Source organism: Propithecus coquereli, unplaced genomic scaffold (assembly GCF_000956105.1).
Source record: "Propithecus coquereli isolate 6110/MARCELLA unplaced genomic scaffold, Pcoq_1.0 Scaffold71, whole genome shotgun sequence".
In the NCBI taxonomy this organism is placed as follows: domain Eukaryota; kingdom Metazoa; phylum Chordata; class Mammalia; order Primates; family Indriidae; genus Propithecus; species Propithecus coquereli.
Genome location: NW_012153174.1, coordinates 8,075,315 through 8,090,144, shown reverse-complemented (window position 1 = coordinate 8,090,144; position 14,830 = coordinate 8,075,315). Strand labels below are relative to the sequence as shown.

At 39.3% G+C, this 14,830-nt stretch overlaps 1 protein-coding gene across 1 annotated transcript in view; it reads right to left on the bottom strand.

Annotated features, from left to right (window-relative positions):
• Positions 1–14,497, bottom strand: part of LOC105824056 (ubiquitin-conjugating enzyme E2 variant 2) — a 55,292-nt gene extending 40,795 nt beyond the window's left edge. The window contains exon 1 of the mRNA XM_012661389.1: positions 14,432–14,497. Coding sequence (XP_012516843.1) covers positions 14,432–14,447 — 16 coding nt within the window. The 5' untranslated portion in view covers positions 14,448–14,497. The remainder of the gene's footprint in view (positions 1–14,431) is intronic.
• Between the last annotated feature and the right edge of the window lie 333 nt (positions 14,498–14,830).

Here is a 14,830-nt window from a genome sequence, read left to right as displayed (position 1 = left end):
AGAACCAGCTGGATGAAGTACATACCAAAATCCAGACCCTGTATTTTAATAAAGTAGAAAAAAATAGATAAATTGGTCTTCATCAAAATTTAAAACTGTTGGGGGTGGGGGGTGGTAGCTCATGCCTATAATCCCAGCACTTTGTGAGGCCAAGGCAACAGGACTGCTTGAGGCCCAGAGTTCAAGAATAGCCTGGGTAACATAGCAAGACCTCATTTCTACTTAAAAAAAAAAAAAATCAAAACTTTTTGGTTTCAAAGGACAACATCAACAAAGTGAAGGCAACCCACAGAATGGAGAAGATACTTGCAAACCACATATTTGATAAGGGATTTATATCTGGAATATATAAATCCTACAACTCAACAATAAAAAGACAAAATAGCCCAATTAAAAAATGGGCAAAGGATCTGAATAGACATTTCTCCAAAGATACATAAATAGCCAGTAAGCACATGAAAAGATACTCAGTATCACTAGTCACAGGGAAATGCATATCAAAACCACAAGGAAATATCACTTCACACCCCCAAGGATGGCTAGAATCAAAAGGTCAGATAACAAGTATTGGTGAGAGCCGGGCATGGTGGCTCGTGCCTGTAGTCCCAGCTACTCAGGAGGCTGAGTCAGAAGGACCAGTTGAGCAGGCACTCAAGGCTGCAGTGAGCTATGATCACAACACTGCACTCTAGCCTGGACAACAGAGTGAGACCCTATCTCAATTGATCAATCAATCAATCAACAGTATTGGTGAAGATGTGGAGAAATTGGGACCCTCATATACTGCTGGTGGAAATATAAAATGATTTCCCTCTAGAAAACAGCCCGGCAGTTCCTCAAACAGTTAACACATTGACTGCCACACACAAAAAAACCAGAAACTTTTCCCCGGGGCCACAGTGTTTTATTATGAAAATAGAATAAAAACATCAAGTGTAATTTAAAGGTAGATATAAATAGAAAAACAAAATGTATCGACTTCTATTCATTTAATCGTTTTTAGAATTAAATTCTCAATATTAATTGTAACAGTAAGAACATCAACAAGATTTTATATATGCTTCACACAGCCCGAGGGTCAAAACTAGAGTGAGTTAAATACAACTCTCATGGCAGTTAATGTGTTTACATTAATGTTTACATAGTTACCATATAACCCAGCAATTCTACTCCTAGGTATTTACCCAGAGAAGAAAACATATGTCTGTATAAAACTTGTGCAGCAATGTTTATATTATAGTAGCCTTATTGCCAATAGCCAGAAGATGGAAACAACCCAAATGTCCATCAAACAGATGAACAGATAAACAGAATGTGGTATATCCACACAGTGGAATATTCTTTGGCCATAAACAGGGATGGGTACTAATACATACTATCACATGGATGGCCCTTAAGCACAGTAAATGAAAGCCAAGCACAAAAGACCACATACTGTAAGATTACACTCATATAAAAGTACAGCATGGGCAAATCTATTGAAACTGATTAGTGGTTGCCAGGGGCTGAGAAGGAGTTTGGGGGTCTAGGGCAGTGAGACCTAAAGGGCACAGGGTTTCTTTTTGAGATAATGCAAATGTTCTAAAACAAGTATAGTGATGGTTGCACACATCTGTGAACATACCAGAAACAAATGAATTGTACAGTTTAAATGGGCAAACACACGGTATGTGAATTACATCTCACTAAAGCTGTTTTAAAAAAAAGTAGGAAAAATAACTCCCTGAAACCAAACTCAATATTCATTTACAACTCCATTCACCAGAAGTTTCAGCTTTCTTATGATGCATCACTCAAAGGTGTGGTCAATGACTAGAGAAGATTGGCTCTTTTCCACAGAACTGTAGATTTTAGTAAAAACTTAATACCCTCTGAAAAGAATACGAAGCCCAGGTCACATGGCCGTTGCCTTGTCCTAAAATTCTTGGAACCAAGTTCTTTCTATCTGACAAATATACAGTCTTATCTAGAGGCACCCTATTTGGGAAAGTAGGTAAAAGGAAGAATAAAAGAAAAAAACAGTATTAAATGTTTTAAAGTGTCGCTTTAAGAATAGCAGGTGAGGCCAGGCATGGTGGCTCACGCCTGTAATCCTAGCACTCTGGGAGGCCGAGGCGGGCGGATTGTTTGAGCTCAGGAGTTCGAAACCAGCCTGAGCAAGAGCGAGACCCCGTCTCTACTAAAAAAAATAGAAAGAAATTAATCGGACAACTAAAAATATATAGAAAAAATTAGCCGGGCATGGTGGCGCATGCCTGTAGTCCCAGCTACTCGGGAGGCTGAGGCAGAAGGATCGCTTGAGCCCGGGAGTGTGAGGTTGCTGTGAGCTAGGGTGACGCCACGGCATTCACTCTAGCCCAACACAGTGAGACTCTGTCTCAAAAAAAAAAAAAAAAAAAAAAGAATAGCAGGTGCAATACTGGAAATGTTTAAGATAACCTATCAGGCAGTGATTCCTACTTCAAATACCGAGATGAGTTTTTATCAACCACTCACAGCACTCCCAATAAACTACCTTCTCCTCCCCTCCCCAAAATAACCTGAGAGAAAAATCATAGATTTATAAGAATCACTAAGGGAACAATTACTATATACGTATTTGCCTGCAATACCAAATTTGTGCTCACAAAAAATATTTATGTGAATGTGGAACATTTAGCCCTAAAATCACTTTTCTGAAATTTTTTTGTTATTCTTTTCAACACAATCTTTCACTCATTAAAAGAACATGGAGTTTTAATTATCTATAATGCCATTAGACTCAGTGTCTTCTCTTGTTCTTTAATGGCATTTATTTATAAAATAACATGTTTCCAGAAAATAAAAGCAACCAAAGCACACACAATACAGTGTGATATAGAAGCAGCATTAAGGAATCTGAAATCAAGAAACTACCTCTGCGCTCAACATCTAGCTAAATAATCTTGTGAAAGTCATTTCATATCTAGATTCCCACTGCTCATCTATTAAATGAAGTTGGCCTGGAGGCTAGATGATCCATAATGTACTTTCTTTTTGAACTATTATTTCTATTTCTATGAAAGGGCCTATACAGGTCATCAGGATTTCTCTCCTTCTGCAGTTTGAAACTTTGCTGAGTTCCAACTTAAAGTGAAAATAACACCTGCTCTCACACAAATCAGCTAATACTCCACAAACAAGAAGAGTAAGGCATTCCCAAACCCAGTCCTGAAGTTCCACCTTACGTATCTCAAAGACTTATTTTACATCAGTTCTTTGAAAAAGAGCCTTTGAAAAAGAAGTGACCTACTTCTAATACAAATTTTCAAACATTTAATTTCATTCTTTTTATTCTAGTCTGCATGCCTCATATTTGCTTCTATTTAGTTTTATGTTAAACAGCTCTCAAAATAATAATTATTAAGTGGATGTTTCCATATACACACAATCCTTGCTGTGGTTCCCATATGCATGAAATTCAGTTACCACGGTTTAGATAAATAATACCAGTCTCCCAACGAAATAGCTAAAACTTCAGTTACCATAGTATATTAACTGTGAGTAATTACATAAAGTACAAACTTAGCTTCTAGCTCTTTAGTCCACAAATCACTATGTAAATAAGAAGAGCATATCACGAACAATAACCAATCACATCACTTTTTGCAAAGTTTGTTGATTACAGGTTACTACTCAACTGTTACTAGTTCAGACACAAAGAATGTAACTGTGCTTCCTCCTTATCTATCTTATCTATATACACATCTCGCTATGTTATCCAGGGTATTACTGAACTCCTATAAACCCGTGTGACATTTTCAAAAATAGATAGTTATAAAGGAAATCAATCAACAAAGATGAAAGTACGAAAAAGAAATAAAAACTGTTAAGCTGGAAATGAAATTTGAATCAAATATAAAGGCTGTGCACAGGGGCTCACACCTATAATCTCAGCACTTTGGGAAGCTGAGGCAGGAGGATTGCTTGACGCCAGAAATTTGAGACCAGTCTGGGCAATATAGCAAGACCTTGTCTCTACAAAAAATAGAAAAAATCAGCCAGGCATCATGGCACACTCCTGTAGTCCCAGCTACCCAGGAGGCTGAGGCAAGAGGATCACTTGAGCCCAGGCAATCGAGGTTACACTGAGCTATGATGACACCACTGCACTCTAGTCGGAGCAACAGAGCAAGACCCTGTCTCAAACAAAACAAAACCATATATATATAAAAAGTTATAGGACAGCTGACCATGGTAATGTTGACACTGCTGCCATTTGAGGAACTCCAGATAAGCAGCCAGAAAAACTTCATGAAGGTGAGCTTATCCATATAAATGAGAAAACTGGTTATGAGGAAAGAATGATATCCCAGAGTGAAAATTTCACAATAAAGGAACTCTCAGAGATAGTTCTAACACTGAAAGTACAAAGGATAAAATACTGGAAGGTGGTCCGAACCCAGAAGTATGACAATTCACCAAAGCTTAGAAAAGATGCTTGCTATGGGGCAGGGTGGTGTAAGATGACAGCACAGGACTCTCCAGTGATCATCCCCCACAGAAATATCAATTTGAACAACTATCCACGCACAAAAATGCCTTCACAAGAGCTAAGGAAACCAGATGAGAGATCACAGTATCTGGTTATACCACAATAAGATGCACTGAAGAAGGCAGGAAGGACAGTTTTACATTACCCACATTACCCCTCTCCAAACCCCAGCCATCATAGCACAAAGAGAGATACTGTTCACTTGGAGGAGAGAGGGAAGTGTAGGACTTTGCCTTGGACTCCAACACTGGGCACAGTAAAACTTAGCACAAAGCAAATCCCCACAGCCCAACTCAAGGTTGTGACCCACAGACTAAGCCTCCAGACTTGTCCTGGCACCAGGCAAGAAGGTGTAGCTTCTGCCAGATGGACTCAATCTGCAGTCCGCATCACAACTGGCAAACTACTGCACCTTGGGCTCTGGACAAGCCTTGTCAACAGGCAGGCCTCGGCAACTACAAGCTTCAAACACACCCCCATGCAGCCCTAGCCTCAGTGGCCATGGGCTGTGGGTGTACCCAAACGCAGAGCCAGTCTCGGTGGCCACAGGATTCCAGCCTGGCTCTGTGCCACCCCTGTAGTCCTGGGCTTAGCATGCCCCCTAGCCCTGCAACATCTGCAGCAGTCACAGGCTTAGGGACCACGCCAGATGGTCTGTCCAGAATTTCTGGACAGATTTACTGTTCAAGGGTGTTCCCAGACAAAGCCAGATGCAAAGACGGGAATAAACACCTCCTCCTTCAATGTATAGACATCAACATATGACCAAACAGATCGAGAACATTCAGGGAAACATGACATCACCAAACAAACAAAATAAGATGCCAGTGACCAACACTAAAGATAAGAGGTATATAAACTACCTGACAAAGAATTCAAAATAATTACCTTAAAGGAGCTCAGCAAAGCTCAATAAAATATAGAGAAACAATTCAATGAAATGAGAAAAACAATAACTGACCAGAACAAGAAATTTAACAAGAGAGATAGAAATAATTTTTTTAAAAAAATCAAACAGAAACTCCAGAGCTGAAAAATATAATAAATAAAATGAAAAGTATAATGCAGACAATCGACAGAATTGATCAAGCAGAAGAATCTGTTAACTCAAAAACAGCTTATTTGAAAATACGCAGGCAGAGGAGAAAAAATAAAAAAGAGTGAAAAGGAATGAAGAAAGCTTATAGGATTTAAGTGACAGCATCGAAATAGCAAATGTTCAAATCACTGGCATCCAAGAAGGAGCAGAGAAAGACAAAGGGGTAGAAAGCATTTAAATATCTAACTACAGGAAGGTCAAAAGTCTCTAGTCAGATCCAATCCAAATTAGACTACCCCAAAACATGTCATAATCAAACCATCAAAGCTCAAAGACATGGATAAGACCCTGAAGGCAGCAAGAGAAAAGAAGCAAATAACATATAAGGGAGTTCCAACACACCTAGCATCAGACTTCTCAACAGAAACATTACAGGCCAGGAGATAATGGGATGACATATTGCAGGTGGGAGGCTGCCAACCAAGAATACTGTACCCAACAAAGCTGTCCCTCAGAAATGAAGGAGAAACAAAAAGACTCTCCCAGACAAACAAAAGCTAAGGGAATTTATCACCACCAGATCTGCCTTACAGGAAAAGCTACAAAGAATTCTTCAAGCCAAAAAAAATGGACACCAATGAGTAACACATAAAGAATTCAAAGTAGGCCGGGCGCGGTGGCTCACGCCTGTAATCCTAGCACTCTGGGAGGCCGAGACGGGAAGATCACTTGAACTCAGGAGTTCGAAACCAGCCTGAGCAAGAGCGAGACCCTGTCTCTACTAAAAATACAAAGAAATTGGCCAAACAATTAAAAATAGAAAAAATTAGCCAGGCATGGTGGCGCGTGCCTGTAGTCCCAGCTACCCAGGAGGCTGAGGCAGGAGGATCACTTGAGCCCAGGAGTTTGAGGTTGCTGTGAGCCCTGCTGATGCCACGGAACTCTAACCCAGGCAAGAGAGTGAGACTCTGTCTCAAAAAACAAAACAAAAAAAAAACTGAAGCAGTAATAAAAAGTCTCGCATCAAAGAAAAGCCCAGGACCTGACAGATGCACTGCTGAATTCTACCAAACACTTAAAGAACTATTATCAGTTCTACTCAAACTGTTCCAAAAAAATTGAAGAGGAGGGAATATTTCCAAATTCATTCTATAAGGTTAGCATTACCCTTATACCAAAACCAGATGAAGACACAACCAAAAAAAAAAGAAAGAAAAGAAAACTACAGGCCAATATCCCTGAAGAACAATAGATACAAAAACCCTCAACAAAATACTGAGCATTCCTAGCCAGACGTGGTGCCATGCATCTGTATTCCCTGCTACTAGGGAAGCTGAGGCAAGGAGGATTGCTTGAGCCCAGGAGTCTGAGGTAGCAGTGAGCTATGACACCATTGCACTCTAGCCCAGGCAACAGAACAAAACTTAAAACAAACAAACAAAAATACTAGCATACTAAACTCGACAGCACATTAAAAAGATAATTCACCATGATAGAGTGGAATTCATCCTATGGTCACAAGGATGGTTCAAGATATGTAAATTAATAAATGTGATACATCATATTAACAGAATGAAGGACAAAAACCATGTGATCATTTCAATAGATGCAGAAAAAGCATCTGACACAATTTAACATACTTTTATGATAAAAACTCTCAAAAAACTAGGCATGGAAGGCATGTACTTCAACACAATAAAGCCATATATGACAAACCCACAGGTAACATCATACTAAACAGGGAAAAGTTGAAAGCTTTTCCTCTAAGATCTGGAACAAGACAAGAATGCCCAATCTCATCACTTCTATTCAACATAATACTGGAAGTCCTAGCAAGAGCAATCAGGCAACAGAAAGAAATAAAAGGCATCCAAATTGGAAAGGAAGAAGTTAAATTGTCCCTTTTAGCAGACGACATGATTCTATACATAGAACACCCTAAAGACTTCACCAAAACACTGTTAGAACTAATAAACAAATTCAGTAAAATCATGGGACATAAAAATCAACATACAAAAATCATTAGCATTTCTATACACTTAACAGTGAACTATCCGAAAAAAGAAAAAAACAAGAAAACAATCCCAATTATCATAGCTAAAAAGAAAAAAAATACTAAGGAATAAATTTAACCAAGGAGGTGAAAGATCTCTACACTGAAAACTATACAACACTGATGAGAGAAACTGAATACACAAATAAATGAAAGGCATCTCATGTTCACGGATTGGAAGATTTAATACTGTTAAAATGTCCATACTACCCAAAGCGATCTACAGATTCAATGCAATCTCTATCAAAATAATGACAATCTCCACAGAAACAGAAAAAATAATCTTTAAAGTCCTATAGAACCAGAAAAGACCCCAAAGAGGCAAAGATCTTGAGCAAAAAGAAGAAAGCTGGAGGCATCACATTATCTGACTTAATATACTACAAAGCAATAGTAACCCAAACAACATGGTACGGGCATAAAATATACACCAATGAAACAGCAAACAGAGCCCAGAAATAAATCCACACATTTACAGCCAACTGATTTTCAACAAAGGTGCCAAGAACACACATGGGGAAAGGGCAGTCTCTGATAAATCGTGCTGGGAAAACCCGATATTCATGTGCAGAAGAATTAAACTAGACCCTTATCTCTCACCAAACACAAAATCAATTCAAAATGGATTAAAAATTTAAATGTAAGCCGGGCGCAGTGGCTCACGCCTGTAATCCTAGCACTCTGGGAGGCTGAGGCGGGTGGATCGCTCAAGGTCAGGAGTTCAAGACCAGCCTGAGCAAGAGACCCCTGTCTCTATCAAAAATAGAAAGAAATGATCTAGACAACTAAAAATATAGAGAGAGAGAAAAAATTAGCCAGGCATGGTGGCACATGCCTGTAGTCCCAGCTACTCAGGAGGCTGAGGCAGTAGGATCGCTTGAGCCCAGGAGTTTGAGGTTGCTGTGAGCTAGGCTGACGCCACGGCACTTACTCTAGCCCGGGCAACAAAGCGAGACTGTGTCTCAACAACAACAACAAAAAAATTTAAATGTAGGACCCGAAACTTTGAAACTACTAGCAGAAAACAGGGGGAAAGCTCCATGACATTGGTCTGGGCAATGATTTTTTTGGATACGACCTCAAAAGCAGTCAATAAAAGCAAAAAAAGTTTAGTTTAAACCAAACTAAAATGCTTCTGCACAGCAAAGAAAACAGAGTGAAGAGATAATCTATAGAATGGAAAAAAATATGTGCAAACTACACATCTGATAAGGGACTAATATCCAAAATATTTAAGAAACTCAACTCAATAGCAAGAAAATAAATAACCTGATTAAAAACTGGCAAAAGACCTCAATAGACATTTCTCAAAAAAAGACATGCAATGACCAACAAGTATGTGAAAAAATGCTCAACATCACTAATCATCAGGGAAACACCAATTAAAACCACAATGAGCTATCACCTCATTCCTGTTAGAATGGCTATTCTCAAAAGATGAAAGATAACAAGTGTTGGTAAGGATGTGGAGAAAAAGGAACGCTTGTATACTCTTGGTGGGAATGTAAATTAGTACAGCCATATGGAAAACAGCATGGAGGTTCCTCAAAACTCTAAAAATAAAACAACATGATCCAGCAACCCCACTACTGGAGATATACACACACACACACACACACACACACACACACACACACATATATCTCCAAAGAAAATAAAAGGAGTATGTCAAAGAGAAATGTGCACTTCCGTTTTATTACAGCACTATTCACAATAGGCAAGAAATAGAATCAACCTAAGCGTCCATCAGTAGATGAGTGGATAAAAAATATGTAGTATATATATACAATGGGATACTATTCCAGTCTAAAAAAAAGAAGGAAATCCTGTCATTTGTGACAACACAGATGAACCTAGAGGACATTACATTGGTGAAATAAGCCAGACACAAAAAGACAAATACCACATGATCTCATTCACATGTGGTCACTTAAAAAGTTGACATCATAAAAGTAGAGAGTAGAAGTAGAATGGTAGTTACCAGAGTCTGGGGTAGTTGTGGGATAGGGGTAGGGGTTGGGGAGATGTTGATCAAAGGATATACATTTAAAGTTAAAGAAGAGGATAAGGATAAGTTCAAGGGAACTATCGTACAGCATGGTGACTATAGTCTGCAACATTGTATTCTTGAAAAACACTAAAACAGTGGATATTAAGTGTTCTTATCACAAAAATGGTAACTATGTGAGGCAATACATTTGTTAAATATTAATAGTTAACAATTCCATAATGTATATATACTGTACTTCAAAACATTATGTTGTACATGACAAATATATATAATTTTATGTCAAATTTATTTTAGAAAATAAATTTGAAAAAAGATACTTGCTGTATATAAGTTGTTTTTTATAAAAAACTTTCTTAATGTCTCTTTTAAATTACAATGTACTAAATATTAATTTTACCTTTTTTAAAATTTTCCTACACATCTGTAATCAACAGGAAGAGTTTTCAATGTTTTGACATTTTCAAAGGTCTCAGAATAATCAAAATTTTCTCACTTACTGAGATCGCTTTGAATGGTTTCAGTTTGCCTGACCATTTTTACCTCTCCAAACTACCATTCAAAGCAAGGACTGTCTGTACAGTAAGATTATTTAATCACATTATCAAAAGTATATGTACATCAGGAGCATCCAGGTTCCTAACTGACCTAGAAAAATCTACCAGGCCAAATATCAAAGTCTCAAGAGGGAAATACACTAGACTACTATATACAGTTCAGGTTTCAGGTTTTATTTTATGATTTATACATGTAATTCTCTTCTATTACTACTCCCAAGTTTTGCCCATGGCCATGTATCTTTATCTAAAGAAGGGGAAAACAGGCTGGCCATGGTGTCTCTCTCATGCCTGTAATCCCAGCATTTGGGGAGGAAAAGACAGGAGAATCACTTGAGACCAGGAGTTTGAGACTAGCCTGGGCAACAAAGGAAGACCCCATCTCCATTAAAAAAAAAAAAACAACAAAAAACAACTTTTTTAATTTAGCCAGACACAGTGGCGAGTGCCTGTACTTCCAGGTACCCTAGGCTGAGACAGGAGGATCACCTGAGCCCAGGAGTTCCCAGGCCGCAGTGAGCTATGATCACACCACTGCAACTGCACTTCAGCCTGGGCAACAGAATGAGACCATGTCTCTTAAAAAACAAAATAAAACAAGGCAGGGGGAGAACAAACAAGATCATGTTGTCCAACCTTTTCATAAATGGGACGGGGAAAGCAAAGCTTAGCGATTAAGTGACATGTTCAGGGTAGCACAGTAGTTTGCAAGGGGCAGCAGGGAAATCAGAACCACTGCTAAACTAGTTCCTCTTGCAGTATACACAATGCTGCCCCCTTCTGAAAAGGGCAATTAGTAGGTTTTACTTTGGTTTTGTTTTCTACCCAGAGCTTACACAGACCTACTAATTTAAACAAAATTCCATTTTTTCTGAGTTTCTCATTATTTAAAGACATTTTATAAGCATGTACATTCAAAGAGACTAGACCCCCATTGTAACACTAATATAACGTAAGTGATAAATTTTAAAACATTTCATATTATAATGTAATATGGTATTCTGGATGGGGTCCTGGGACAGAAAAAGGACATTAGGTAAAAACTAAGGAAATCTTAATATAGCATGAATTTTAATTAATAAATGTGTCATGCCTGTAATCCTAGCACTTTGGGAGGCTGAGGCAGGAAGATTGTTTGAGAAGAGTTCGAGACCAGCCTGAGCAAGAGCGAAACCCTGTCTCTACCAAAAAATAGAAAAATTAGCCAAGCTTGACACGCACGCCTGTAGTCCCAGCTACCTGGGAGGCTGAAGCAGGAGGATCACTATGATGATGCTGCTGCATTCTAGCTCCAGCTACAGAACGAGATCCTGTCTCAAAAACAATAAAAAATAAAAATAAATGTGTCAATATTGGCTCCCTAATTGTGACAAATGCACTATACTAATATAAGAAATTAACAAAGGAAAATGAATGTGAGGTATATGGGAAGTCTATTATCTTCACAACTTTTCTATAAATCTACATGAGTTTACTTTTTTTAATAACTACTGCACATACTTTTCTATCCTACAGTAATTATTATTACTAATGCTGGGATCTAATGAAATTTTGAATCATCGGTACTAAATACCATTGATAAATCACTATTCCCTAGAGTAGTGTTTCTTAAGCTATACCCTTTGAAATTCTCTTGACTTCCAAAGGTGACTCTGCCTCTTGGAAGGGGGAACCTAGCCAGTGGGGTCTCCATCAAAGTCCCTCTTCCATCCATAAGAAAGGTCTAAGAGTCTGAAACAAGGATTCTGCTAGGAAGGGAAGGATAAAAGCCACTCTCTATCCTAAAGAATGTAAGATCCATGTTTTCAGAAATATTCCAAATTCATAGCTCCTCAATGGAGAGCACTAGACTGAGGTAAAAGACCTTGCCTCTACTACTAACCAGCTATGTATAAACTTACATTTCTTTGAGCCTCAGTTTTTGCATCTGCAAAATAAGAGGGCCAGATGGTATGGCAAACAAAGTATGTTTCAGCTTAAAAATCTCAATTATTTAGAATTTTTTTCCCCAAATTCTCTTCTAGAAAGAGGAAGGCAAAAGTATATGACTTAGATATTACACATTGAACTATAAGGCTTTAATAAATATCAAAAAATGTTTGTCAGGGTTTTTTTTCTTTTTGACCTATTAAACAACTATTTTTATCACAATATTTTAGCTTTAATTAAAAACGTGTGTATTACATCTATCTTGCATGTCCAATTTTAAATTTCAAGCCCTATCACATTTATTTCACAAATACACAGGTACTAGTTCCCTCCCATGCTACCAAAAAGCAAACAATACAAAAGTATAGCTAATTGACAGTGTAATTAAAAAATAGTTTCAAAACATAATGCAAAGTTTCTTCTGGAGTAATTTCCCTCCCTGTTTGACAACACAATCAATTATCTAAAGTCCAGAAAATGGATAAATAGAATAATATAAAACTGACCTGAGCAACAGTTTCAAATCAAATTTCAGTGGTTTAAGAAAACTCAATTAACTCCCTAAAACATATTCTCTTCTTGGCCAGGTGCCGTGGCTCACACCTGTAGTCCCGGCTACTTGGGAGGCTAGGGCAGGATTGCTCCAGACAGGAGTTTGAGGTTGCCACAAGCTAGGCTGATGCCGCAGCACTCTAGCCTGGGCAACAGAGTGAAACTCTGTCTCAATCAATCAATCGATAAAATATATTCTCTTCTTAATTGCACCAAGGTTTCAAATTTCTAAGTCTAAAAACAGAGTGAAACTGTAACAATGCTGAAATATCGTTACTAGAAAAACTAGAAAGCACAGGCTTCCAAAGTACAATATGCTAATAACCTATCCGCAAATAACGTTATAATTTATATTCAACTTCCAAAAATCACTAAAAGGGGTTAACAAAAAGCATTTGCCATTAATATTATCTAATCTTTGGTCTTTTCAAAATATTGTAACATCGTCCCATACGTATAGTGTTAAAAAAAATTGTGTTTTAACGAACAATGCAATCCGCAAAATAAAAATAAAAACTATCAATCAAATTGAAATGCATAATTTTATTACTCACTAAATTTTCAAGAACTTACAGACACTAAGCACAACTCTTAAAAAGATATGGTCCTATTCACAAGCACACGGATTTCAAACAGTAAGCACAGCAATTAAAGTTGCAACACCAAAATGTCCCTTTAAAAACAATCCTTGTTTTACTAGTTAGCTCTGACCCCCAGTATATTGAAATATTTCCCCATCGCTAGAATTGCTAAAGATCTTATCATCCATAACACCAGTACATGATAAAGATTTAAAAGACATCATTTTTAACTGAAACATATGCAGAATGTATCCTGAGATATTACTTTAAAAGTACTGATCACAACATACATTTGAAGCCTTCTATTTTAGTATATATGGATTTGAAACTTCATTTTATTATGCAGTGATGGCATTAAATATTAAATCACACTGTTCTATAATCTAGTTTCAATAAAAACTAGAAAAAGGTCATGTGTATCAACATTTTTAAACAGTAAAACTTAACATTTTTAACTTACTAACATTTTTGAAATGGTCAAATTTCTAAAACCTCGGCGTTAATACTTAATTTCAAAGTCTGTACTCTAAGGAAACCAAACGTTGTATTCAGTACAGGAGAGGAGCCGAACAGTTTATCTAAGAAATCACTTGTTCTTCAATTAGCTTTCATCTTGCTCTCTGCTTTTATTTTGTTTGCACTGTTTTTCACAAACGAAAAGAAGATAACACGTATTCAGTCAGGTAAGAATAATCATCTCTCCCTTATTCTAAAAAGCATTATCCTCTTTAGTCCTTCCCTCCCTCACCCGTGTCAAGGGGAGTCGAGGGGGGACGCGACCCCCGACTCCATCCAGGACGCCTCTTGGCCTGCCCTCCGCTTCGGTGCCCGAAGTTGACACCCGCTTCCTCCCCTTCCTCACATACTGCCTTCACACCTTGACTCGGACCCGGGCCCGCCAGACCCTGCGGGTGCACCCGCGCCGAAGCCACCCCGCCCCGAGCCCGCAAGCGCGCGGCCGACGCGCGAGCACGACCTGCCACCCCCGACGGCCGCCCGGGCCCTCGGCGCCGGCGCCGGTCCCGCCCCGACGCTCCCTGGTCCCAAGGCTTCGCTCCGCAGAGAGCGCAGCATTCGAGACAGCACACCCCACCCCGTGTGGGCTTCTCCCACACGGTCAGCGCCCGGCCGCCAGCAGCAGGCGGAAGGGCAGAGCCTGGTCGGAGCGGAAAAGCAGGCAGCCCGGCCCGGGAACCGACCTGTGGAGACCGCCATCTTCTCCTGCAGCTAGACGCAGCCGCCCGCACGCACGGGACGTCTCGCGTCACTTCCGGGAGCGCGCCGCCTGGCTCGCGTCACTGCGGACTCCGCCCCGGCGGCCTGCGGTGGCCGGAGTGTGACAGCGCGCATGTGGGCCGAGGGGCACCAGAACCTCTCGCTGCTTTTCTACTCCCTGCGACTCTACTCTCAAACTGAAACGCTGAAAAATAAGTTCGCGAGAGGGTTGGGGGACAAAGTTGAGTCCGCCTCCACAGTGCAGAGCAAAAAGACGAAGAAAAAGCATTTGGTAAAAGGCACGTGAAGCGGGCTGCGCTCTCCCTGAGCGCGCAAACGGAGCGTGCGGGGACGGAGAGTATGCACCGGTTTCCAGTCCCTTA